The sequence below is a fragment of the Phodopus roborovskii genome, unplaced genomic scaffold, assembly GCF_943737965.1.
Source record: "Phodopus roborovskii unplaced genomic scaffold, PHOROB, whole genome shotgun sequence".
Classification (NCBI taxonomy): domain Eukaryota; kingdom Metazoa; phylum Chordata; class Mammalia; order Rodentia; family Cricetidae; genus Phodopus; species Phodopus roborovskii.
In genome coordinates, this window is record NW_026125052.1 from 19,449,892 (window position 1) to 19,476,982 (window position 27,091).

At 39.3% G+C, this 27,091-nt stretch overlaps 1 protein-coding gene across 4 annotated transcripts in view; it reads right to left on the reverse strand.

Annotated features, from left to right (window-relative positions):
* Cdc27 (cell division cycle 27) overlaps positions 1–26,354 on the reverse strand; it is a 44,465-nt gene extending 18,111 nt beyond the window's left edge. For 2 of the 4 annotated variants that reach the window (XM_051178767.1, XM_051178763.1), the window contains exons 1-10: positions 26,184–26,353; positions 15,738–15,813; positions 14,233–14,380; positions 11,320–11,445; positions 8,994–9,091; positions 8,045–8,199; positions 7,729–7,940; positions 6,536–6,650; positions 5,775–5,890; positions 458–557 (exon numbers count right to left, since the gene is read on the reverse strand). In XM_051178767.1, the coding sequence (XP_051034724.1) occupies positions 458–557; positions 5,775–5,890; positions 6,536–6,650; positions 7,729–7,940; positions 8,045–8,199; positions 8,994–9,091; positions 11,320–11,445; positions 14,233–14,380; positions 15,738–15,813; positions 26,184–26,210 (1,173 nt within the window). In that variant the 5' untranslated portion in view covers positions 26,211–26,353. Of the gene's footprint in view, positions 1–457; positions 558–5,774; positions 5,909–6,535; positions 6,651–7,728; positions 7,941–8,044; positions 8,200–8,993; positions 9,092–11,319; positions 11,446–14,232; positions 14,381–15,737; positions 15,814–26,183 lie in introns of all 4 variants that reach the window. The other 2 variants (XM_051178760.1, XM_051178755.1) reach the window with 2 other exon arrangements.
* Between the last annotated feature and the right edge of the window lie 737 nt (positions 26,355–27,091).

The following is a 27,091-nucleotide window of genomic DNA, read 5'->3' on the forward strand; positions in this document are numbered from 1 at the left end:
TATGTAAAAATATTAAAATATATTTAGATTAAAAATAAAAATATCAAAATATAAAATTAACTATATCAAAGCACTGTAATCAATTGCATAAAACCACTAATTGGATGTATCAAAGGTAAATTATTCATGTCAGTCAAAAGATCAAGAAACAAAACGTTCCCTCATCTTTTGCTTTTAACTTTAAAATAATTCCAGGAAGATTGTAATATGACTGAATCCCCACTCATTCTTTCCTTAGTGATAACATGTAAGCTACAGACCCCATGGACATTTAGTTCAGCATGGCGATGCACCCATATAGTCCCAGCACCCTAGAAAGTAAGGCAGGAGAATGGCAAATTTCCAGACCAGCCTGAGCTACATATTGAGTCCTCTAAACAAAATGAAAACCAAAACCCTTTATTTGTTGATATGGGGTCAACAACAGTAAATGACCATGACATTCAGTCATCTTTACCTTCGTTGTAGAGCTGTCACTAGTGAAAAGGCGGGAACTTCTTCGAGGCAATGCATTTGGGGGAGATGTAATAGTGGGACTCAATACCTGAGGTGTTGTACTAGAACAAACAGAAACAGACATTTTTAAACATTTAATATTTAGCTTATGATCATTAACTATTGCCTCAATTCTATTTTATTAAAACATGCATTCATCATAGAAATATTTTAAATCTGGTCTACTGCTTAGTTCCTTTTGGGTCTCTATGAAAACTCAGAATTAAAAATTATTCATAGGCTAAGAGAATGGCTCACTGGTTAAGAGTACTTGATGCTCTCCCAGAGGACCCAAGCTTTGTTCCTAGTGCCCACTGTGAGTGGCTCACAACTGCCAGTAAGTCTAGTTCCAGGTAATGCTGCAATTTCTTTTAGCCTGAGTGCATAGCATGTACCAGAACACACATGACACCCCCCAAACACACAATAACAACACAAAACCCATTTATTATAGAATGTTAAAGAGTACCGCAAAAATCTTCACTAAATGGAATTAGACATTTTTTATTTAAAGCAATCTACAAGAAACTTCAGAGTGAATAAAGAAAAAATATACCTATAGTGAAAGGAAAAGTTGGGCATGAATAATTTAACTGTGCAGTATCTGTCAATAAACAAATACCACTAGAATAAATAGCTTAACCAGCTATTTATTAAATAAAACTTAGACAAGAAGATGATCATCACTTGTACATAGGTCTACCTGTAAGGCAAACCACATAACTGAAGAATTCTACTTTTAAAAAAAAAAAGTTACTTGATTTATTTTTATGTCTGAATGTTTTGGCTACATGTATCTAAGTGCACTACAAGCACACTGCAGAAGCCAGAAGAGGGCGCTGTATCCCCTGGACTAGAGCTACAGGCCATTGTGAACCACCACGTGGGTATTGGAAACTAAATGGCGGTTCTCTACAAGAACAGAAAGTACTCAACTGCTAAGCCATCTGTCTGACCCAATTGTAAACACACACACACACACACACACACACACAGAGAAGAGAGAGACAGAGAGAGGGAGGGAGAGAGAGAGGGAGGGAGAGAGAGAGAGAGGGAGGGAGAGAGAGAGAGGGAGAGAGAGAGGTCTTACTAATATATCCCTGTGTTCTGGAATTCACTGTATGGAGCAGGCTGACATCAAACTCAGTCTCATACTGTGAGTAAAGGCATGTACTTCTATATCCATTGTTTGTATTATGCATATACATATAAGCACCACAGGTACGCAGGCGACTAGAAGAGGGCATAAGTTTCCCTAAAACTGGAGTTACATACAGGCAGTTGTAAGCCACCCAAAGTAGGGTGTGGGAAGTGAAGCTAGGTTCTCTGCAACAACAGCAAGCTTAACTGCTGGGCCACCTTTCCAGCCCCAAGAATTCTATTCTTAGAATTCAATTAAACACTGGGCACTAGTGGCACATGCCTTTAATTCCAGCACTCAGGAGGCAGAGGTAAGCGGATCTCTGTGAGTTCAAGGCCAGCCTGGTCTAGAAACCCTGTTTTGAAAAAAAAAAAAAAAAATCAATTGAACTAAATTGGACATGGTAGTATTAATGCCAATAATTTCTATAATAAAGGAAACTGAGACAGACAGTTCTCAATTCGAGGTCAGTTTGAGCTACAGAATGAGAGACCTTGTCTCAAAACAAAATAGAACAAAGTAAATTTAAAACCTAAAGTGGTCTAATTAAGACTGGGTAAGAGATATACTGAGACTCTGTTTCAAGTAACTAAAAAAGTAGGCAATGGGTCTGAGAATACAGTGCCTCAGCATTGCACAATGGATTTGATCTCTAGCATCACAGAAACCTAGTATGTTGCTGAGGCTTGTAATCTCAGCACTCTGGAAGCAGAGGCAGGTGGGCTAGTAGTTTAAGGTCATTCTTAGATACATAGAAAGTTTGCAGTCATCCTAGGACACATGAGACCCTGTACAAAAAGGGGGGAGGGGAAGCAGACAGTTTATGGACTAAATCTAAATCTTTCGTAACTTATGAGAAATTCTACTAGCTGTCCACCTGGGTTTCCAAATACTCTTGGCAAAAGCAACATAAGAGACAAAAACAAAACAGAGGGTTTGTTTTAGCTCACAGGTAGATCATTGTGGGGTTTAGGAATGTCATGGTAGCAGAAGCTCCATTAAGCTGGCCATAGACATGCACCCAGGTCAACCTAATCCAGACAGTCCCTCACCAGGAGGTCCTTCCTAGGTGATTCCAGATCTTGCCACAACTTGAGAAATGAAATTATCCTTCATTATCACCCATCTCGATTAAAAATAAGATACTAACCAGTGAGTAAAACATGCTCAGAGCCACCTTTAATCTGTCCTAGACACAGCCCCAGTGGAAGGAATTTTAATTAGCAAGAACATTTTTGGGGAACACATTCACTCTTTTAAAAGTTTTATTTATTTACTTTCATATCTGTGTTTGCCTATGTGAGTTTATATGTAATGTGAGTTTATATGTAAAACATGCATGTAGGAGCCTGTAGAGGCCAAAAGAGGGCATCAGCTTTACAGAGATTGGATGAATTTTAGAGGATAATTTATGTGAAGAAAATGATGAGGCTGGCCTTCTGGGAAGATCCTCCATATGCATGGTAATAAAATACTTCCTAGGGATTGGAGCGATGGCTCAGTAATTAAGAGCACAGACTGCTCTCCAGGGGATCCAGGTTCAATTTCCAGCATCCACCTGACAGCTCACAATTGTCTGTAACTCCAGTTCCAGAAGATTCAACACTCATGGCAAAAACACCAATGCACATAAAATTAATCTATATTTAATATAAATAATGTCTATTTCTTTCCACTCCAGTTAAAAAGCATGTGTGTATGCATGCACACATTCACACCTCTAAGTGTGTGCCAGAAGAGGGCCTCAGATAGCTTCCTCTATGGTTCTTTACCTTATTCTCATGAATCAGCCCCTCACTGAACCAGAAGCTTTTTTTTTTTTTTTTTTGCTATGCTGGCTGGTAGTGAGCTCTCTGGACGCTCCTGCCTCTACCGCTTAGTGCTGGGGTTATAGGCATGTCTGGTCATGTCCAGGTACTCATGTTTTCACAAGCAAGCACAGGAGGACAGGGCTATCTTTCCAGTCAAGACCCTCACTTTTCAAAGGCAATCCTTACTAACCCTGAAGTCCATGGTTTTGGTTCAGCAGGCCAGCCTAAGAGGTTCCAGGACCTGTCTGTCTCCTCCCAACACGAGGATTACAAGCACTCATGAACATACCCAACTTTTATGTGGGTGCCGGGAATCCATCTGAACTCAGGTCCTATTGCTTTCACAGCAAGAACCTGTATCTGCTGAGCCATCTCTTCAGTTGCTCCCCACTCAGCAAAATTTCTTTTAAAAACAAGCATGTCTTGCCAGTGGTAAGCGCACACCTTTCATCCCAGTACTTGAGAGGCAGAGGCAGGAAGATCTCAGTGAGTTTAAGGCCAGCCTGGTCTACAAAGCAAGTTCCAGGACAGCCAGGACGGTTATACAGAGAAACGCTGTCTTGAAAACAATAACAAATGACATTGGGGTACAGTGCCACCCACTTGTCATTCCAGCTACTTTGGAAAGCTGAGGTAAGAGGACAGCCTGAGCCTAGTGAGGCTAGCCTAGAAAACAGAAGGATTTCCAGAAAGGAAAGAGGAGAAACTGCAGTCCGGACATAAAATAAATAAATATTAAAAAAAAAAAAAAAAAAATCAATACCAGGACCCATTACAGACTACAGGAGATGGAAGAAAATGATACAAGATTGGAGTCTGAATCTGCTGAAAGGCCACTAGTAATACTAGATATATAGATAAAAATTATAAAAATTAAACAGATTGCTTTTCTTTTTATAAAAGATAAATGACTTTAAGGTTTTAACAATGGTATGCTATGGTGGTTTTATATATGGATATAAAACAGTTATAATATTACATCAAAATGAACCAGTGGGGTTTACTGCTTGGAGGCACATTTGATACATTAAAATATACAGTTTAAGCTCTAAAGATGTTTCAAAGAGAAAGCTGCCAAGCAATGCTTGATTGCTAATATGGCAGTACTCAATTGGGTTTTTCAAAAAATATCAGTCTTACTGCCCAGAAACCATGACTGTGATTATCTGGAAAATGAGGTCATTAAGGTGGGTACAGATCCAGCATGACTGAGCCCTTCCAGGAGGGAAATCAAGATACAGAAATGGTCTTGTCAAGACAAAGGCAAACACTGAATTATGCTGTCACAAATCTAAGGAGGGCCTAAGCAAGGAAAGATCCTCCCTATAGATTTGGTGAGGAAATATTCCTGCCAACACTGTGATTTCTAACAAAACATGTTTTAAAGCTAGGAGAGATTGTTAGCAACATAGGATTCAAGAAAAAGGAAAAGAAAAAAAGGAAGAGAGTAAACTTGTTTTAAGACACCCAGCTTGGCCAAACGCTTGAGATGAAAAGTGTTTCAGATTTTAGTTATTCTGGATTTTGTAGTATTTCTGTAAAAATCCTTACTAGTTAAGCATTCCTGACCCAAAATGGTAACGTGAACTACTCCAAAATCTGAAACCTTTTCTGAAATACTGGTATTCAAGGTCTTGTGTTCTAAAGAAGTCTAGACTCCCAGATCAGGGGCTCAGTCTGCACTTCATTACTGTACCCTTAGGAAGTGAACCCTGCCAGCATTCAGGAGGCTGAGGTAGGAGGTGTGCTCCCAGCACAAAGCTAGTGGGGCTTCACAGTGAGTTCCTGACCATTCAGGGTCATAAGGAAAAACCAAACAAAAACCAAAAGCCAGTAACAACTGCCTGCCTGGCAAAATAAAAGACCTTGAAACAATCACTCAAATAATTCTTCCAACAGGACCCAGACAACCAGTGTGCCAGCTGGCGTTTCTGATTAGAATCACCACTCCACATCACAGGTAGAGTGATTCCTTTTAGACAGACAAAACTATAATCTGAGATAGTTCTAAGGCTTCTGAATCTGAAGTTTGATTTTATGATCTGTGTACAGAAATAAATAATGGGAGAATGAAATCTGTATTTGCCATGAGTGGTGGCATACACTTGGGAGGTGGAGGTGGCCTAATCTTAGCCTGGTTACAGTGAGCTCCAGGACAGCCAAGGACTACATAATATAGACACCATCACAAAAACAAAACAAACAAAAACAAACAAAACCAAGAAAGAAAGAAATCTAGCTGTGCTTGCTCTAAAGAGGTCACATGTCTAAGAAGGAAATACTTTTGAAGGAACATACGTATTACTTTAAAGAAATATAATAAATACCTTGTTTGTGGGCCAGAACTTTGTGTTTGTGCAACAAGAATTGGAGTGACCTCTCGACTATTTCCACTTTGTGAGAAGACAGACTTTGTTCCAGTTTGGCCCATTCTGGCAACAGACTGTAAAACACAAAAAGTCTAAGGTTTGTGATTATAGATTGCACTGCAAGCGATAAAAGACACTATGATGTTCCTATTTGTATTTTCTCAATGAAAACAGTTCTGAATATATAATGCCACCTTAAAACAATCATTACTATCACTATATTGTATTTAAAAAGACAACTATTAGTCTCAATATTTATGAATTAATTTGCTATATATAAAGGAAATGATACAGCAAGATTTTATACTCTTCCTTTTGCACTTAGGAAAACAGTAAAATAAGAAACTGAGGAAATTAAAAAAAAAAAAAAAAATCACCCGGTCCCTTCCTACATTCTAAAGATATTGTTCTTTATATCACCATTTCTTTCTAGTTTCTAATGTTTCATTTATTAATTTCTGCTTGTGCTGTCTGACACAATTATTCAATGTGACAGAAACAATGTTAGCTTAGTTTATGGATTATTTCTTTAATTAGATACTGAAATAGCTAGATGTATGTGTCTGGATATATCTGGTAAGCTATGATAAAGACATTCTTTTAGTTTGGTCAGTAACTCTAAGGAAATAATTATATAAAGTTGGATTCCCTCTGAAATAGACTGGAATTTTAAATGTTTCTTTAATCAATATCCAAACTACATTTTACACAGAAAATACCTTTTTTGTAGGGGCTCCAGTGGATGGCACGTCAATTACAGAAGGTGTATTAGTGTAGTTTTGTAAATAGGATCCATCTCCAGGACTTGGGGTTTCTAATGGCAAAATCCCAAAACTGAGAAGAGGTTGAAATCAAGGTGTCAAAAAGTCATCAAGGCATATATAAAGCAGCAGTATACTTAAATTAGAAGGTCTAAAAGGAAGAGAATGGCAAATCAGTCTTAGGGGCAGTGAGGATCTTAGGGGTAGATCTAAAAAATGAGCTTCGAATGTAGAGCACTCCACCCACTAGAACTAAAGAAAAAAGGACAAGGACCTAAAGTGAACAAAAGCTACTGTTTTAGAAATGGACTACCTATTAAAAGCCAAGATCCAAACGATGAAAATAAATTCCAATTCTTGGGACAATGGAGACAATGTCCTAGATATAACGACCTAATAATTATCTGATATAGTTATCCATTGGTCTCTGCAGATGACCTAATCAGTCTCCTGGTCATGCTATTTCAATAGCTTCCTGGCCTCGAGATTATTCATAGTCTATTCTTTATGAGCTTTGTTTCATAGTTCTCAATGCATAGCCTTTGTGATAGGTTACTGTATACATACATACACACACACACACAGCATACAGTTTAATTTTGAGAACATATTTTACAATGATAGGTGTCAATTCCCCTTTATGTTTTAGAAAAGAGAACTGATAATATGGCCATAACGATACCATAAACATACATTTCAAGGGTTTCACTGCTATATCTGCAGATGCACAGCCATAAAGATAGCATCTTTTAATACATATACTAATGGAGGCATATTTAAAAAGTTTTATTCTCCCCCTTCTGCTTTATTTTGTTCTTATTTTGAGAAAAGGCATCACATACCATAGGCTTCTAACTAATAGCTTCAGATAACTTTGAACTTCTGATTACATACATTTGAAACCTTGCCCAGTTTACACAAGTGAGGATCAAACCCAGAGCTCTGTGCATGCTATGCAAGCACTCTACCAACTGAGCTACAATACCAGCCCTCTTATGTTTAATTCAAAATTTTATACATGTATTTCTTCAGAATGTCACTTTCACACACTGATTTGGAAGATGCTGGCTTATATTAACTTACATTACTAATAATGTAATACAATGATTATTTGTATTAGAATACATTTTAAAATATCTTGTGTGACTTACCTTGGGGTTAATGGGCTAAGAGCAGTTGGTCCTCCTAATAAACTTCGACCAGTTTTTGGTTTATTTTGAACCTGTTTAGATAATATGGAAGTACCCGTTCCAAGGGGGACATTATCTGGTGAAATTACAGCTGAATCAATGTAAGACACGGAGGAGTCTGTATTCAAGGAGTACTTTGAATTGGAAGATTCTAAGTTCAGTCTGTTTAATTCCTGAAACAGAAATTTTCTACCATGTCACTTATGATACACTGTTTAGTTCTGATCATTCTTTTGGGGTTTCAGAACATTTTGAACATTAGAAGAAATACACTTACAATTGTGTCCTGGGGTGTTTCTGTAAGGACTGTCTCGGGCTGTCTGTGAGATAAATTGTGATTAGATACTAGAGTTGTACAAGTGTTGGGTAGACAGCTGCTAAAATTCTGTATAGATGTTAATTTAAATGTGTGATCAGGATCTGGCTTTTCACCTGTGAAGACCAAAAGACAAAAAAAAAAACAAAACAAAACGTTGCCTCTGAGGGATAATCTCTTTACAAGTATGAATAATTAGGCAGAAATGAAGCCTTATTTAGTTTCCAAAATTCTCCTAATCCTAATCAATCTTATCTCCCCAAAGCCCAACATTAATTTATTTTGGAAGTTAATCCTTTGATGTAAATCTGGAAAACAATTACAAGTTTTAAATAGAAATCTGGGCCAGTAAGATGACTCAATGGGTAAAAGTCTGCTATCCAACCTGAAAACCTGAGTTAAATCCCTGAGACATACAGGACAGAAGGGGAGAACTGACCCTTGAAGTTGTCATATGTGCTATGTGGCACATGCATGTCAATTCCCACATACACACCACACTAAGGAATTCCGCTAGTGTTATATACATAGCCATCATCTATTCTGGAGGACACATACATTTAAGGTAGACTGGATAAAGAGAAGAGATTAGTGATTGTAAGGGGGTGCTGCTTTTTGAGACAGGCCCTCCTGAAATCGAGGCTGGTCACACAGCATAGCTGAAGCAGGCCTTAAACTCAAGATGCCTCCATCTCTGTATCTCTAGTACTGTGATTACAGGCATATGCTATCCCTCTGGGAACTTACCAATATTTTAACATAACAACCCTTGTCTTGCAAAAATAGTTTCTTATAACTAAATGATTTGAAGTTTTCAAAAAAAAAAAAAGGGTAGGAAAACATTGCTTGAAAAGTGGACTTAAAAAAAAAAAAAAAAAAAAGAATCTTGTCCCCACTTCCATAAACTTACCTATTTCACATAAGGATTCAAAGGGAGACCAAAGAAAAGGATTTAAACTAAGGCTCTTTTGGTAACATTCTGATCCTTTGGCAAGCCGATCTGTTTTGCTATGGAGAGAAACAATAGATTAAACAAAGTATAAACCCCAAAGCTTTTCTTTTATAAATTCTTACAGCACTCTTTTTGATGTTTCCCTAAGTTTTTACTATCTCTTGTTCTCTGAGATGTCATGTAACTCCAACTAGCCTCAAACGCAATTTTCCTGCTTTAGACTCCAAGTTTCTATCACTGTGTTCAATTCTTACTGCGTTCTTTGATATTTAACTTCTCAGCAAATAAAAGACAAGACTGAGTGTGGTGGAACACATATGCCTCTAATTCCAACACCTGGGAGGCAGACACAGGAGGATCTTTGGGAGTTCAAGGCCAGTCTGGTCCATTAATGAATTCTAGGCCAGCCAAGGACTAAACACAGTAACTGAATGAGATATAAAATGCTTCAATTGTACTTTTTCCTGTTTATGTAACACTCCAATTAAAGCAACTTCATTGATTTAAATACAAATACTTAAATGGTCAGAGAGATATGTGTGTGTGTGTGTGTGTGTGTGTGTGTGTGTGTGTGTCTGTAGCCCTGCTCATTATGGAACTTGCTCTGTAGAGACAGGGTTTCTCTGTGTAGCCCTGGTTGTCCTGGAACTTACTTTGTAGACCTAGATCAGGCTGCTCTCCAACTCACTGAGATCCACTGCCTCTGTCTCCTGAGTGCTGGGATTAAAGGCATATGCCAAGGCCTGGTGAGCTTGGTTTTTAATGAAGAGGGAGACGGAAGATATCTTTCTAATCAGGTATAGAAAGGATTAGATTTTGGAGCTAGATAATCATAATTCCCCCCTACACACCATGGGAACCAATTATACCCTGACCACTCTGGGAAATATGAGAATGGCCCTACTACATTCTAAAACTTTTTAAATGGAAAAAAGGAGGGGTCAGTAGTTAAAGATTCTTTTGAGCTTAAAAAACAAAACAAAACACACAACAAAAAAACCCCTAGCTGGTCCAAAGTTCAAATCCTTTACTATCTACTGTGTGAGTGGCAAGGAATAAAGCCACAGAATTTCTCACTTTTGCTCAAAAGTTTTTTAGAGACAGGGTCTCCTGTAGCCAAAGCTGGCCTCAAATTCTACATGGCTGAAGGTGATCTTTGAATGCCTGACTCTCAAGCCTCTACTTCCCAAATACTGGGAGGTGACAGGCATAAACCACTACACCCAGCCATACTAAAAAACCGTAATGTAATGTTTTAAAAAAGATCAGATGGTGTGAAACCAAATATTTCAAAGGAACCTCCTGAAGCAGTAGTTCTCAACCTGTGGGTTGCAACCCCTTTAGGTTTGAATGACCCTTTCACAGGGGTGGCCTAAGACTACAGGAAAATAGTTATCTACATTACAATTCATCACAGTAGAAAAAAATTACAATTACAAAGTAGTAACGAAAGTAATTTTATGGGGAGAGAGGAGGGTCACCACAACTCGAGGGTTGTAGCATTAGGACGGTTGAGAGCCACTGTCCTGAAGTGAGCCACTGTCCTGAAGTGAAACCATGGGATAAAACATAGTGCTTAATGAGCAGCCTGTGTAACACCTGAAGTGTAAAAACTCTATGGAGAACTAACAGGTCAGTCTCTCTTTTAAGTTTTTCAGATGAAATAAAGGAAAAATAATTGTCATAAGACTTGACTTAATCACCTACCAGTATATAGAAATAACTTAAAAATGTGAAACGAAGGAAAGGCATAAAAGCCATTTTCTGAAAGCAATAAAGTTAAAAGTAGCAACCCAATCCATGGATATTTTCAACAGAGGGTTAAGGAAAAGAAAAACAAAGGGGCTGTAGAGTTGGGTCCAGGTACAAGAATGCTCATGGAATAAGCACAAGGACCTGAGTTCAAATCCCCAGTACCCATTTCTAAAAAGCTGGGTTTGACCATTAAGTGAGTCTGTAAGTCCAGTGCTGTGTGTGTTGGAGACAGAAGGATGAATGGGGTCTGGTGACTGCTAGGCTAAGTGTTAGGCAGGTAGAGAGACCCGATTCAATCACACAGATGTGCTCTCTTCACTAAGAGCATGTTAAAGTTGCTGCAGCTATTATCACTAAGCTATGTGGAGGGTAAATGGGATTAACACTTTTACCGTTTAACAGATTTAATGAGGTCATGATGACAAAGGTTAGGAACTACAAAGCCAGCTTGTACCTGTTACACATATCAATATAGGCTATATTACATAATACAGAGCATTCCTATATAGGAGACCCTTTTCTTACTTACCAATATACATGTCCCAACAATGAAAGAGTAAAGCAAGCTGAATCACCAAACTCAGTGACAATATCATCATGGCTTTTTTGCTTATTAAACACTCCACCAGATAAGATTTGTTCCCCTTCTGCAAGCCTTTAAAATATAAATTAATTTTAATGTCAATATAAAAAGCTTTTCATGAAGATATCTTTCATTATCATTGTGAGTCTACAGATACAGTGAAAAGTTAAGGTATTTTTAGAATAGTGGCAAAAATGTACTTAAAATTATTGGGAAGCTAGGAAATTATGACCTTAAATTTTCAGTCCTGCCTTTAAAATCAGAACTTATGAAAATTCAGTTTCTATATAGACAAACTAGTCTAAATAGCAAATATACTACTCATGTTAAAACAGATCATTTGAGGGGAATATGCATGACTTTACAAACAAATGACTGCTCTTGATTCTGTAATTCCTTGAAATAGAAAAATGCATGAAAAACCAACTGTATCTGTTTACTGCCCAAAGTCATTTTAAGATTTTGTAAAAATTAAATTATTTATTTTGTGCTGTCTGTGTGTGCTACAAGCATGCACGTGGAGGTCAGAGAACAACCTGTAGGACCGGCTCTTTTCTTTTACCAAACGGGTCCTAGATCAAACGCAGAATGTCAAGCTTGTTGGTAAGTGCCTTTACAAGCTAAGTTATCATACAAGTACCATTTAAGAATAAAATATGAGCTGCGTGGTGACGGCGGCGGGGCACACCTTTAGTTCCAGCACTCAGGAAGCAGGGAAATGTGGATTTCTGTGAGTTTGAGGCTAGCCTTGTTTACAAAGTGAGTTCCAGGATAGCCAGAGCTACATAGAGAAACCCTGTCTCAAAAATCAAACAACGAAAAGAATGAAATAAAAGCATCACTTTATATCTTTTTGTCAATTATATTTTCTTGATAAGAAAAATAGAAGTTCTCTAGATGGAGGGAAAAACATGATTTCACAATGTATTTTCAGCAAAACAAAGTTTGCAAATGGCTGACCTTTAAAGTGTTTATTATATATATGTACATGTATGCACACACACACACACACACACACACACACGTTTTCAAGACAGAGTTTCTCTGTGTATCCCTGGCTGCTCTGGAACTTGTTCTATGAAAAGGCTGGCCTCAAACTCATAGAAATCTGCCTGTCTCTGCTTCCTGAGTGCTGGGTTTAAAGGCATGTGCCAATACCACCCCGCTTATATTTTATAATTTTAAAAAGTTTTATTCGTATGGGTATTTTGCTTGCATGTATGGGTATTTTGCTTGCATGTATGTTTGTGTAATATGTGCATTTGTGTTCATATAAAGGCCAGAAAAACTGAAGATAACAGATGGTTGTGAGCACTATGTGTTTGGTAGTAACTGAAGCCAGGTCCTTCAAAAGAACAGCCAGTGATGTAAACTGTGAAATCTCTCTCCCTCTAATATTTTTAAAGAAAGAGACAGAGCCTAGCGATCATGGAACTTACTCTGTAGAACAGGCTAGCCTCAAACTCACTGATCTACCTTCCTCTGCCCGAGTGCTGGGATTAAAGGTGTGCATTACCACAACAGGCTTTTTAAAACTGAAGGTTAAAAAAAAAAAAAAGGGAGGGGGGACCAAAACCCCCATTATTAGGCCGAACAATATTTCTACATTAAAATGGATGGATTTTAAAACACACTGTTCTTCTCAAACAGCAAATACTAAATTACAATAAAGAAAAACTTTTTTTTACTGCTAATCATTTATTTATTGGGGATGTGTGCACAAGCCATGACAATACCTGTGATAGTCAGAAGACAAGTTACAGGATTAGTTCTCTCCTACCACATGCATGGGGGATCAAGCCCAGGTTGTTACATTTGGCAGCAAGTGTGCTGAACAGCTTGAAACCAGCTCGACAGCCCCATGTGTGGATGCCTTAACACAACACATCACGAATACCTCTTGATCTCAATAGCACTTTTTCTTTTCTAAATAAAAAAGTTGATTTAAGATTTCAACATTAAATACTTTGGGAATTTTTTTTTTTTTTTTGTTGTTGTTTTTTGAGACAGGGTTTCTCTGTGCAGCTTTGGAGCCTGTCCTGGAACTTACTCTGTAGACCAGGCTGGACTCCAACTCACAGAGCTCCACCTGCCTCTGCCTCCCGAGTGCTGGGATTAAAGGTGTGTGCCACCAACGCCCGGCTACAAATATTTCTTTTCTTTAGACACCCTTGCCAGTATTTCATCTTCTACATCACAGAAAGGAATTTAATTCCAGCTGTCACAAAATTTGGAATATATACAGTTGACTTAGTTCAACTGCAGCTAAAAGAGAAATGCTCTTTCATAAGTCCCTTACTTCAAATGGTAGTGGTAGGTAGTAATTCTTAAAAGACTTCAAAAGAAAACTATGTATTACCTACAAACATTTTTCTTTGGTGCACTGTCATGTTTCTAGAATTATTGAAAGTGCCCACAATGAAAGCCATAGGAAATGAGACCAATAATCATTTTGAAAGCTGGTAAGAATTAGTTACAATTTAAACCTCTCTTAAATTGTATTATTTCGGGCTTACAATATAGCTGAGTTGGTTTTGTTTGACAGTCCAATGAAGTGAATCCAAAGCCCCACACATGCTAGGCAAGCGCTTTACCACTGTGCTTAGTATAACTTAGCTGGGAAGAGTGTTTTCAGCTCGCATAAAGCCTGGGGTTAGAGATCCCCAAAACAAAAAAAGAATTATTTATCACCAATTTAATGAAATTTCCCATGACCACATTAATGCCACAGTCAATGGTGCAAACATTTCAATTGTTACTCAAGAGAGAGGAAAGGAAGCCAAGAGTTTGTTAGAATAATTTGATCCAAAATACAATGGAAGTATAATAAGGCTAGCTAAAGAAGATTTTAATACTTACTTGCTGAGGTCAACACAACATTTTGCAAGCAGGTATTTACACTGTGGGGTAGTACAACTGTGTCCTTTCAAAAGTCTATATGCTTTATATGCCTTTCCTGAGCGGTAGTAACAGGTTGCCAGTAAAAACAAGGCTTCTTCTGAATGTACTAAGACATTAAAAAGAAAAGATAAATTAGCTATTATTCAGCATATAACATAATATTTAATTTGTCAATAAACAAGTTTAGCATGTCATTTAATTAAAAACAATTATTAATTCAGATTGAGTCATGGAGAAATTCTTGACAGAAAAGTTAAGGCTGGTGGCCCACATCAGTAACCTCAGCACTCAGTGGGTTGAATGAAGTAAATAAATCACTTCAAGTTCTAGGCCAGTCTAGCCTACACAAGTTCCAAGACAGTCAGGCTATATCAGACAAAGAGGGGAAAAAAAAGTCAGTCTGCCAGTTCCTGATCATTTCTCTACAAAAACCAAAGTAGTAGATAAAATGAAGAGAATGATATTTTCTGCAAATACAGAAGAAATGTAAACATACACCTTTACCCTTCAAAAGACTACCAGGAAAGAATCTTATTTTATTTAGGTAGTATTTCTCTAAATAGACCTCTTGGGAAGACAAAAGTTAAATTTTACTAGGAAGAGAAAATAAACCTTATTACTAGAGTCACAATATTTTTGCATCGAAATGGATGGATTAAAAAAATTGTTCTTCTCAAACATCAAATACTAAATTATATCCAACCAAGACAAAGAAAAGTTTGGAGTCTGGGAGATGGCTCAGTTGGTAATGGTACTTGTTGCCAAGCCTAAGAACCTGAATTAAATCTCTAGAACCCAATGAAAGGAGAGAAACAACTCTTTCAAGTTACTTTCTCACTTCCATACATGGCACAACAGAATGCTGGCCCATTTAAAAAAAAAAAAAAAGGAAAAAACTCTCTGGAGAAAATAATATTGGGCATTGTGGTGTACACCTTTAATCCCAGTTCACAGGAGGCAGATGCAGGAAGATCACTGTGAGGCCAGCCTAGTTTACAGAAAGAATTCCAGGACAGCCAGAGCTACACAAGACAGACAATGGTTGCTCAGGACCATACCCCAAAACATGGGAAACCAAGGCAAGGCAGTTGAGAGTTCAACAACAGAGTGAGGACTTGTCTCAAAACCAACAGCTAGAAGAGCTCAAGTCAGTAAAGTGCTCACTGAAAGTATCAGAACCTAAATTCAATTCTTAGGACCCTACAAAAAAGCTGGCACATGCTTATAATTGCAGCACTGAGGAGACAAAAGAGAATTCTGGGGCTTAATGTCTAGACAGCCTCACCTACTTGAAAAGTTTTAGGCCAGAGACAGTCTGTCTCAAAAAAGTTAAAAAAAAAAAAAAAAGTCAGAGAAACAACACCCAAGGTTGTGTACTATGGCTTCTGCATGTACACCAAGCACACATGAATTCCATATATTTTATTTATTTATGGTTCTATATAAATGAATCAATCACAAACCTTCTGCATACAGTCGTTCTGCGAGGAAAACAGCGTCTCGGTAAGCATAATGGTTTAGTGCTTGCCATATAGCAGCCTGTAAATAGAGAGGTAAATGCACATAAATATATAGTTCAAAGTAACTTTTGGCCCACAGCCTTGAGCATAATACTGAAGTTCTTATCTGTAATTTACTTATTTTTGTCTGTGCATGATTTGTGGGGCATGGTACAGCAGAGGAGGTTCAAAAGCTAACTAACCTCTCTCCTACCATGTGGGTCCTAGGGACTAGTGCTTCAATCAAGTTCATTCCTTGTCAGAATGGCTTTAACTGGCTGATTAGTGAATTTAACCCTAATTCACTGAACCGATCCTGAACATAGAGATCTAGGCCAGAGTGCATGCCTTTAATCCCAGCACTTTCGAGGCAGGAAAATCTCTGAGTTCTAGGCCAGCCAGGACTAGAAAGACCTTATCTCAAAATAAAAACTTTAATCCATAACAGAATTTTCTTTCCTTAAACCTCCCCCAACAGCCAAGAGGTGGTGGTGCACGCCTTTAATTCCTACATTTGCGAGAGAGAAGCAGGTGATCTCTGTGAGTTCAAGACTGGCCTGGTCTACAAGAGCTAGTTCCAGGACAGGCTCCAAAGCTACACAGAGAAATCCTGTCTCAAAAAACTAAAAAACAAAACAAACAAACAAAAGAATTTCCCCTAAAATTTCCTCATATTTATTACTGAGCACCTACCAATTTAGAGCATCAAAATGTGCTTCCCAATAAAACAGGTCAAGTTGTGCAGACCACAGCAACATTTCCAACTTGACATAGTAAGGCAACAGTGACACAACAGATATAATCTTAATATAATATAATGTATAATATATAATCTATATATGCTATCCTATACAATTTCTTATTAGTTTAAAAAAACTTGGAATTTTATCTGATTTTATTATCAGTTTTAATTAAAATCTATTATGGAATGGGATAGATTTGCTTTCCTGCTTGTTTGTCTTTTGACACAGGGTCTCTTGTATCTCAAGCTGGCCCAAAACTTGCTATGCAGCTGAGGATGACAGTGAAATTCTTGATCCTCCTGTATCCACCCTTCTATGAGCAGGATTACAGACACACATGCACCATCACTCCTGGTTATACAGTGCTAGAACTGAATCAAGGACTTTGTGGATGCTAGGCATGCACTCTACCAAACAAGCAACACTGTCAGCCTTCAAGGTTCATTCTTGTGTTCTGTACAGAGGTCAGAGACTGACTCTCCACTTTAGTTTTTGAGACGAGACAGAGTTTCTCAGAGCCTGGAGTTCACTGATCCCACAAGACTGGCCAGCAAACCTGAAGGATGTAGTGAAATATCCGAGCGGGTAACAGTGACCACTCCTGCCTTTTGGGCATAGTTACAGGTGCAGAGGAAGTGACAGTTTAAAAGAAAGGATTGGGGCTCGGGAGCCCCTTGGAGTGGAAAGCATCAGTGTGGCCGGGCTTCATCCTTGGAGCTGGAGTGCCACGACAGTCTTTTCTGTGTTCTTTTTCCCCAAATAAACTACACTTCATTTATCCTGAGTCTAGTGAATTCTGATTTCCATGCCTATAGAGGAATCAATCAAGCTTCTTACCTTTCTTTCCTAGTGCTAGGATTATAGGTGTGCCACTTGACTTTTTACATGGATATCAGGACTTAAACTCAAACCCTCAGGCTTGTGTGGGATGCACCTTACCAACCAAATCACTGGCTGTTCTGGAACTCCCTCTGAAGACCAGGCTGGCCTCGAACTCATAGAGATCTTCCTGCCTCTGGCTCTTGAGTGCTGGGATTAAAGTTTAGGCCACCACCCACTGCCCGGAAAAGAAGAATCCTTTAAACTTGTAAATAGTGTCCTCCTTAGTCTTGCAGTCTTCCTGCCAACAAGCCAGGTTGTAGTCATCCTGTTTCAGAATTACCTTGCTCAAATACACTATCACTACTGGGAACAGAAGACAAGAGGCAAGGGTTTGGGCTTAAATCCCTGAACCAGCCGTGTAACTTAATGATTCTTATAGGATATCTTTCTTTTTAAATTATGTATTTTATTTATTTTTTATTTTTTTCTTATAGAATATCCTAATCTATTTATCATATCATTATTTGGTTTTCCAGACAGGGTTTCTCTGCTATCCTAGAACTCACTTTGTAGATCAGGCTGGCCTTGAATTCAAGAAGTCCACCTGCCTCTGCCTCCCAAGTGCTGGGATTAAATGATATGTATGTATGTATGTATACTTCTTTTTACTGTGCTTAGTATCTCTTCATTTAAATATTAGACTCAAGGACTAGAGATATGTATGGCTCAGGAGTTAAGGGCTGGTACTATCCTTCCAAAGGACTGGAGTTAAATTCCCAGTACCCACATCAAGAGGCTCACATCCACTTGTAACTGCAGTTCTTGAGGCTACAGCACTTCGGTCCTCCACAGGTACCTGTACCCATGTGTATACACTGTGTCCCAACTGAAAATATATTCTATAAAACATAAAATCCAGTGAAGTATAGGAGTTCTTAGCATGTATCTGCTAACTGTGCAAACCATTCTAGCGGCTGTCACTGTTCCCTAACATCATCATGCTTCTTCCCTCAAATTATTCTCCTATGAAAGCCATACGAAGCTTACAAAATAAATATCTACAATATGAAGCACAAACTCTTGTCAGGTATTCAAATCAATTTCACTTTAACCTTCCTTTAAAGCAATTTTCAGATCTATTATTTTAAGTCAGAAAAATTTTACACTATTCACTAAAACTTCAATATATTTCCATTCTTCAAATTTTTTTGTAGCCATGTGGTAGCTTATGTCTTGTAACCCAAGAACTTAGCAGAAGAAGGCAGGAGGATCTTGTGTTGCCTAGGCCACACAAGACCTTGTCTCAAACAAAAACAAGATACCTTTGTGCAGAGCTAGAAAGATGGGTTAGCTAGAAAAGTGCTTGGTAAACACACACAAAAATAGATGAGTATAGTGGTGCAGGCTTCTAATTCCAGTGTTGGACAGGCAGAAGCTGGTAGATTCCAGGGGCTTATGGACAGGCAGCAAACCTAGCCTACTTGCCAAATTCCAGATCACCAGGGGGTGGGGGCAAGAAGATTCTGATAAGGAAATATGGGTTAAAATCTAACAAAGGAGTTAAATCAGCCATTTGGCCAATAGCGGTATGGTCTATACATACTTAGAAGATAGTCCAGGACTTTCTGGTCTAGAGCATCACGTGTACCTACATATACTCAGCTCACTTACTGTGCTTACTACCTTTGGAAAGCATCATTCATCCATTAAATATAATGGATAGCATATCGATCTTGTTGACCACACGATTCTGGCTCCACATATTACAAGTAGTATAAAGCTAAGCAGATAAAAGCTTTACTGCTTTATTTGATATTTAAAAAATTACCAGAACCAACTGGCTGCCCATCAACAGATGAACAGATAATGGAAATTTGGGATACCTATATAAAAACGGAATGCTATTCTTCTCTAAAATAAAACAAAAAATTAAATTGTAGAAAAATGAATGGACCCAAGTGTTATTCTAAAATATTGCTACTTATTTACCTAATATTATTCTAAAATACATAATAATGAGTTCATACAATCTCAGAAAACATCTTTTCTCAACAATAATAAATGTATGCACATAAACAAATGTCCATGTAGGTACAGTATTTTATGGAGAAAAGAACAAGAAAGGCAAATGTAAGATGGGGAAGGACAGAAATGGGCAATGGACACTAGTTATGGAAGAGGACAAAAAGCCAATTTTTTTTTTTTTTTTTTGGTTTCTAATTCTGCAATGGAGTTTGTTTACCACAATCTCTATAGTCAAATTCAGATAAAGATGATTCCTCTGACATTAATCAGATGACCAAGTCACTCCTGAGCCTTAATCACATGGGCCCAATAGAACCAGGCCAGCCTGGGGGGGGGGGGGAATAATAAGATCTTGTCCCAAAATAAAAAAAATTAAAAAAAAAAAAAAATCAAGCTTTGCCTAGAACACCAACCCTTCATTAGCATCAGCAAAGAGATGGGCCACCCCAAATGTATGCTCAGGTATCTCTCAATGCCTGAGTGGTATGCTGCTCACTGAGAGCAGGGGATGTAGAATGGACTATTCTGTCACTACAAGTCAGTAGCAGATGATGAACACAGCTAAACTCAGCATCCTATCCAACAGATGGTGTAGGCCTCTCCAAAAACAGCACCCAGGGCACCACTTCTACAGATTAAAAGCCAGATGGTGAGAAATTGCTAAACAAAGTTAGGAAGCCAAACAGAGCAGCATTCTCTTTTCCTTCCTTTTCCACAAAATGTGGGGGAGACATTCCAATGAGAAAATTAATGATCCAGTCCTGGGCTGCATTCATATAAAAGATGAACCAGTAGCATGAAGCTGTAACTCCTACTTGCTATGTATTCTTTGTATACATTTTATGTACACGTATACACGTGTGTAAACATGGGTGTGTGGGAAGGCCGGAGTCTGATGTTAGGTGTCTTCTTCAGTTGCTCTTCGTCTTTAAAAACAAACAACTTTTTTTAGCTATACCCAGTATGCACATGTGTACACGTGTGTGGATATGCCAGAGGAAGACATCTGGTGTCCATCTAATCTTGTTCCACCGTATCCTCTTGAGACAAGGTGTCTGATAAACCTGAACTTGCTGAGGTTTTTTAGGGGGCAGGCAGCTCAACCATACTTAGTTTTCTGCATGCTTGCTAACAATCCAATTTCAGGTCCTCATGCTTGTGTACAATTCCTTTGCTGACTGAGTCATCTCCCCTACTATCTATTTTGATAATACCAAACTTGGGGGGGGGTGTTAAGGAGTGGGTTGGTCTTGTTTTTGAAGCTTGAGGATAACTAAGTAGTTTAAGAAAAAAAAAAAAGTACAGGTTTGGTGAAGAGTCTCATAACTACCACAAGGAGATGGAGAAAGGGTGTGTCCACAACTTACTAAGAAAACGGGGAGCTGGAGAGATGGCTCAACAGTGGAAAGCGCTTACTGCTCTTCCTGAGGATTCAAGTTTAGTTTACAAGACCCATATAGAGCAGCTCACAGCCACCTTCTGGATACAGTCCCATGTGACCCAACACCCTCTTCTGGCCTCCAAGGGCACCTGCAAGCATGTGGGGGCATGTGCATATATAAACACACAAACAAATCTTAAAAAGCATTCCCAAGAACAAAGTGGGCAAGTAAGCTAAGGATGAGACTCAAAAGAGAGGTTTTTTGGGAAAAAAAGAGCCCCACTGCATAAACTTGCCTCAAAATTGTTAGCAGCAGAGAATACCTTTGAACTCCTTATTTGCTTGCCTTTGCCTATTGTGTGCTAGAATTACAGACTTGCATTGCCACAACCCGCTAAAATATATTGTATTCATATAATTTAAGACATGTATCCTAGGCTGGCTTTAAATTCACAGCCATGCTTCCATTTCACAAGTCCTGGGATTCCAAGCATGCACTACCACACCCAACTCAAATACTTTAAACATAAACTGTACTCAGATTCTCAGATTTTAATGTGCCCGCTATGAACTGTGGTCTTGTAAGCAAAGCTCATCCCACGATCAGAAGAACTAGTTTCACACAATGTAAGGTATGAGAAAGAGGAAGGAGAGAGGGACAGAGGGAAAAAGGGAGGTAGAAAGGAAAGAACACTAACAAAACAATGCCATTGTAGAATTTATCTAATTTCGCTGGGTGGTGGTGGTGCACACCTTTAGTCTCAGCACTCGGGGGAGGCAGAGGCAGGCAGATCTCTGTGAGTTCGAGGCCAGCCTAGTCTAGAAAAGCTAGTTTCCAGGACAGCTTCCAAAGCCACAGAGAAACTGTCTCGAGGGGGGGAAAAAAAAATCTAATCTTTGTAACTCTAGTTTCTTCTTATCTGATTGGTTGTTTTATATTTCTGCTTTTGAGGCAGGGTCTCATTTTGCCAAGGCTGGTCTCAAACTTACGACACAGCTGAGGCAGGCCTTGAACTCCTAAGTGCTGGGATTACAGGCATGTTGTCACTATATTCATCTCTGTATGATGGTTCTTTATCTAGGTGGTTCTCTGACCCAACATTAAGCCATGTCTGGTGGGGAGCATTTTTGGCTATTCCAAATGGAGGAAGCTTCTCGTAGAGATGCAGTAAAATACTCCTTAATACACACGTTAACCCAATCCACTTTCTCAAAAATAAATAAATAAATAAATAAATAAATAAATAAATAAAAATAAAAAAATCAATCCTGACAAAATTAAAAAACCTGGTCCACATTACTATGCAGCTGGGTCATCCTACCAGTCTATATATCTAATTCTTGTCTCTTCTTCGTTAACAATATAATCAGATCACTATTCCCAACACACTACATCCATTACATAATTCTATCAAACTTTCCTCACAGCCAGAGGTAGTGGTACAAGTCTGTAATCCTAGCACTCCAGAAGCAGAGACAAGAGGATAGTAAGTTATAGGCCAGCCTGGGCTACAAAGAGGGTACAAAGCCAGCCCAAGATTCATTATTAATACACTACATCTAAACTTTTCAGCTTAAATGCTAAGTCTCCTATAATCTGATTCTGGCTAGTAAAAACTTCTGTTTTCAACTTCTAGTCTAGTTAAGAATACAACATTTTACTATTCTCTCTAAATGACACTCGAAACTTTGGGCTGTTGCTCATGCCATTTGATACTAAGAATATTTCTCCTCTTTTTAATTTCTTAGGTTTCAAATTCTATTTGCTCAAAAAGCCATTTCCATTTTTTTTTTAACCTACAAAGCTCTCTCCCGAATTTCTTCATTAGTATCTGTGTAATCAAATGCATATTTAACACCCAATTTTTCCTGCTAATCATTCCTCATGTTCTCAGGACTAGAACCCAAGATGAGGAATTATGTCTCCATAGTTTGACAAGTTATTTCCAACTTTTCTTCAAAACAGAACCTTTTAATTTAATTTATTTATTTATTGTTACTTTTGAGACAGTTTCTCTGTGCAGCACTGGCTGTCCTTGAAACTCACTCTGTAGACCAGGCTGGCATCGATCTGCCTGATTCTGCCTCCCAAGTGCTGGGATTAAAGGTGTGTGCCACCACCCAGCCAAAACAGAATTCTTAGATGTCTTCTTTTGAATCTGCCTCAATCCTATCTAGCATTTGTTATTTTTCTGGGGGATTAGTTTTCACTTTGGGAAGTTTTGTTTTGAGATAGTGTCTCACTATGAAGCCATGGCTAGTCTGAATTCATTATGTACTCCAGGCTGGCCTTGGACGAAGAGCGATCTACCTGTCTTGACCTCACAAGCCCCACAGGTGCTAAGATCAAAGGCATGTGTCATCACAACCAGCTGCATTTTTCAATTTTTAAACAGCACCACCAAAATAAAATTCAGGCAGTCATTTTTGATACCAACTCCAAGAAGACAGCCTTCCCTCATGATTTAATGGTTCTACTTTCCAAGTTATTTACTGAATGTCTACCTCTAAAACCTTTCTCTTCTCTTTTCCTGTTCCACTGATACTTTAGATACCTTTGCCTCTAAGAAATCTGCTTTTCACTTGATGTTACTTCTCACATAGTATAGTACTCTTTGAAAGGTGACACTTGGGGATATCTTACCCCAAGTTAAAAGTACTACTTCACTATTTAATAAGACTCTAAAAGTGTGACATGTATATAGATAGTACCCAAATTCCTTTATTTTGGTTTTTGAGACAGGGATTTATGTAGCTCAGGCTGACCTTGAATTCCTTATCTTCCTGCCTCTAGTTGGAGTTTCAGATGCAGATTAATATGCAAGGTTTTTCCATTCAGTTTCTCTATTGCATACTAAAACCATTTTCAAAAGGCTTGTCTACAATTTCATCCAATACATCTGTGAAGCTTCACTTACAGAAATAACTGATACAGCTTTATCAATTGATGTAGCTATCTATATAAAATGCCTGCCTCTGGTGAAATGGCTCAGAGGGTAAAGATGCTGACACATGCACACATGTATATACAATAAGTGAATGTTAAACAAGACACCCCCACCAACAAACAAAAAAACCACTTTGAACTTTTACAGGCATCCAAATTAGTACAGTGGTGAATGCCTTTAATCCCAGCCAGGGATACATAGTGAGACTCAGTCACAAAATCAATTTGTACTTTGCAATATCAAAGATTATTTTGTAAAGCCTCAAATATAAGGCCAGCCACCTTTAATTCTAGCACTCAGGAGGCAGAGGCAGGTGGATCTCAAGTGAGTTTGAGGGCAGCCTGGTCTACAAAGCAAGTTCCAGGACAGCTAGGAACTGTCCCACAGAGAAATCCTGTCTCGAAAAACAAAACAAAAAAAGACTCAAATGTAAAGTAATTATTTTTTTCTGAGTGCTAACTTGGGGAGGGGTTTATATTAGTCTATATGGCACACTCCACTGAGTAGTCCAAGTAAAAATTTTAAAGGCGGGAAAAGTACGAGCAAATAGTTGTGCTTATGTCTGTCAACTTTTTCCTGTGCCTAGATGACCAGGAACAAAGAAAATATTCTCAACACTATTTTTATCCTGATATATGGAATGAGCAATTTTTAAAATAATTATCATAACATCTTACTTTTTATTCTTTCATACTTGTTCTTTCTCATTTTCAATAGCATTCCTGCTCAAAGTTAGTTAATTTTCCCTTTGAGATCCCCCTTTTATCTGCTTCTTTTGTTGTTATTTTGGTTTGGTTTTTTTTGAGACAAGGTTTAACTTGCTCTGTAGCTGAGGATGACCTTGAAATCCTGGTCCTCCAGCCCCTACAAATTATTCTCATCCCCCTCACACCCCAAAACTTCTTACCATTATCCTAAAATCTAATGAGCAAAGTTACTATGGAGGAAAGGGAGGTAAATTCCACAGTACTTTAAAAATAGGAAACCTGCTGGGTTCTATCTTGCTTAAACAATGTATTCTACTCCCTCACACTTTTCTGAAGTTAAAATTATTAAGCAATGGCTTACATGTTATCATTGCAATTATCATATAGCACTTTAGAAGCCTTTTGGCTCCAGAAAAGCAGAGTTAGACAAAACTGCAATACAAAATAAAAACTACCCGAATAACTAACCTCCTTATCCATTTAATTTCATGTTAGGCCTCAAAAGGGCCTTACAAGGGACTCAACGCTAGGAAGAGATTTGGAAAGAAATGCAGCTTTGGAAGAACAGATACAACGTACAGAGACATGTTCAGTTCTGAAGTTATAATCCAGAATTATATTAATTTCAAATACTAATAGCTGTCACCATGTGAACATCTAGAGATGAGGTTAAACTAAAAACAGTATTTTCTGCTGCGATGATACATTAAGGAAATGCTGTACTAATGCACTGAAATATTTAATATTTGTTGTCACAGCCTTACCTAGGCAATTCGCAGCAATTTCTAAAATCGGTTTGATTTATAACTTCAAAATAGTTTATGGCTTAATGACTGTAATTTAATGGAGGCCAACTCTGGTCATGTCAAAGATCATGCGGTGGAATGAAAAAATCTCCCAAACCTGGTCCATCACTAAAGGACAAAAGGTTCAGTTTCTTCAGAGGCAGGGGAGGAAAATGACTTGGCACTGCATCACACACTTAAAACCCCAATAGGGTTTCTTCTGACAACAGCTCCGTGTGCGTCAACGCATACCTTGGTGTGGTTAAGGAATGGAAGAATAGTGAAATGGATGGGAGAGCAATTATCTCTAGTTTCCTAAACACCTTCTAAATCTGCACGATAAAATACCTCTTGATACCCATCCCAGGTAATGGGAAAATCCAGACCTGCCCTTTTGCCCACTCCCCTGCTTGGGTGTTTGCACCGCAGCTCTGGGCCTGGGAGTTCCCGTCTCAGAGCGTCATTGTCCGGTGGGAAATCCACTGAGCGAGAAAGGTAACGAAGACAAGAAAAGTCTGCTACCGAAACAAAAACTAGTACCAAAAATACGGATAATTTTACCTCTCCCCTCGACCATCTCACGTAAAACAAAAGCAAGAAAACACCGGTAAACTTGCCCCACCGGTGTGAAATCCCACCAGCGCTTCTGTGTTGACCCCCGGGACGCCGAGCACTCGGGGCGCCATCTCGGCCCCTCGTCTCCCACCGCGGGCAGGAACCCAGACTAACAGGAGGGGGATGGCCGGACGCCAGGACCGACGGAAAACGAGTGATTCCCGCCGAACCCAGCTGGCACAGGAGCCGAGAAGTAATGCGGGGTCGGGGCTAACCTCGGCTGAGGCCGCGGGCAAGGCCCCGGGAGTGACGAAAGACAGGTAGGGGGCTTGCCGAGAGGGAGGCGGGAGAAGCGGGGCCTAGGCCGCAGCAGGCCGCGAAGTGGCTGTTCGCTGCTTGCGACCCAGGCATGGCGCCAGGTCTCCGAGCAGGCGCTAGCATTACCTGGACAGGTTCCTGCAGCACCGTCATCCTTGAGGCTCAGGCCCACTTTCTGCAGTGCCTCAGGCCCCCCCCGTAGCGTCTCCGGCCCGGCCAGCCCCGGCTCATTTAAACTCACCAGCGACCGTTACCGGGGGATGGGGGAGGCCGAGTGGTTGCCGAACTCCTCCGAGCGCGACACGGAAATATCCGAAGTGGAGAGAGCCAAACGAGAGAGGGACGGAAAAGCCCGAGGGATGTCGGAAATACCCGAGGTGAGTCGGCGAAGGCGGAACCTGTGGCCGGAAATTGTCGAGTGCTACCGGAAGCTGTTGGGTTGGACCCAATAGGAAGTTCCTCTTCTCAGCCACGCCTTCGCCCACGCACGCCACGCCCAATTGGCCACGCTAACTGGGCCACGCCCTAAGAGCTACCCGTTGGACGGACCTGGAGGGAGGGCTCCCGCAGTCCCACGTCTAAGTGGCGGAGCATAGGTCTGGCTTCGCGCCTCTTCCATTCTGTATTGTACACGGTAGATTCAGCGAAGGGTAGAATACTAATTTAGGGCTGAATTCAATAAAGTCTTTTGAGTTTAGATCAACTACTCTTGGAATTCCTACTTAGGCCTCTGAGGAAAATCGAGGGATAATTGGAACATTGCCATTCCCCAAACACACAGGATTCAATGAGCCGAATCTAGAAACTCCCTCCCAGACATTCCCAGAGGCTCATTTCCACGGTTGGGTCACTTTAAATCCTGTTCTGTTGTCATCAAGCTGAACCATCACGGATTATTAATTATTTGGAAACACGTATCACAACAATCCAAAGCTGCGTTAAAAGAACCCAAAGCTGTGTTTGCATGCTATAGCAATCACACAACATGATTAATGTTGCATGTGTGGATATTTTTATACACTGAGCTCTCCTGT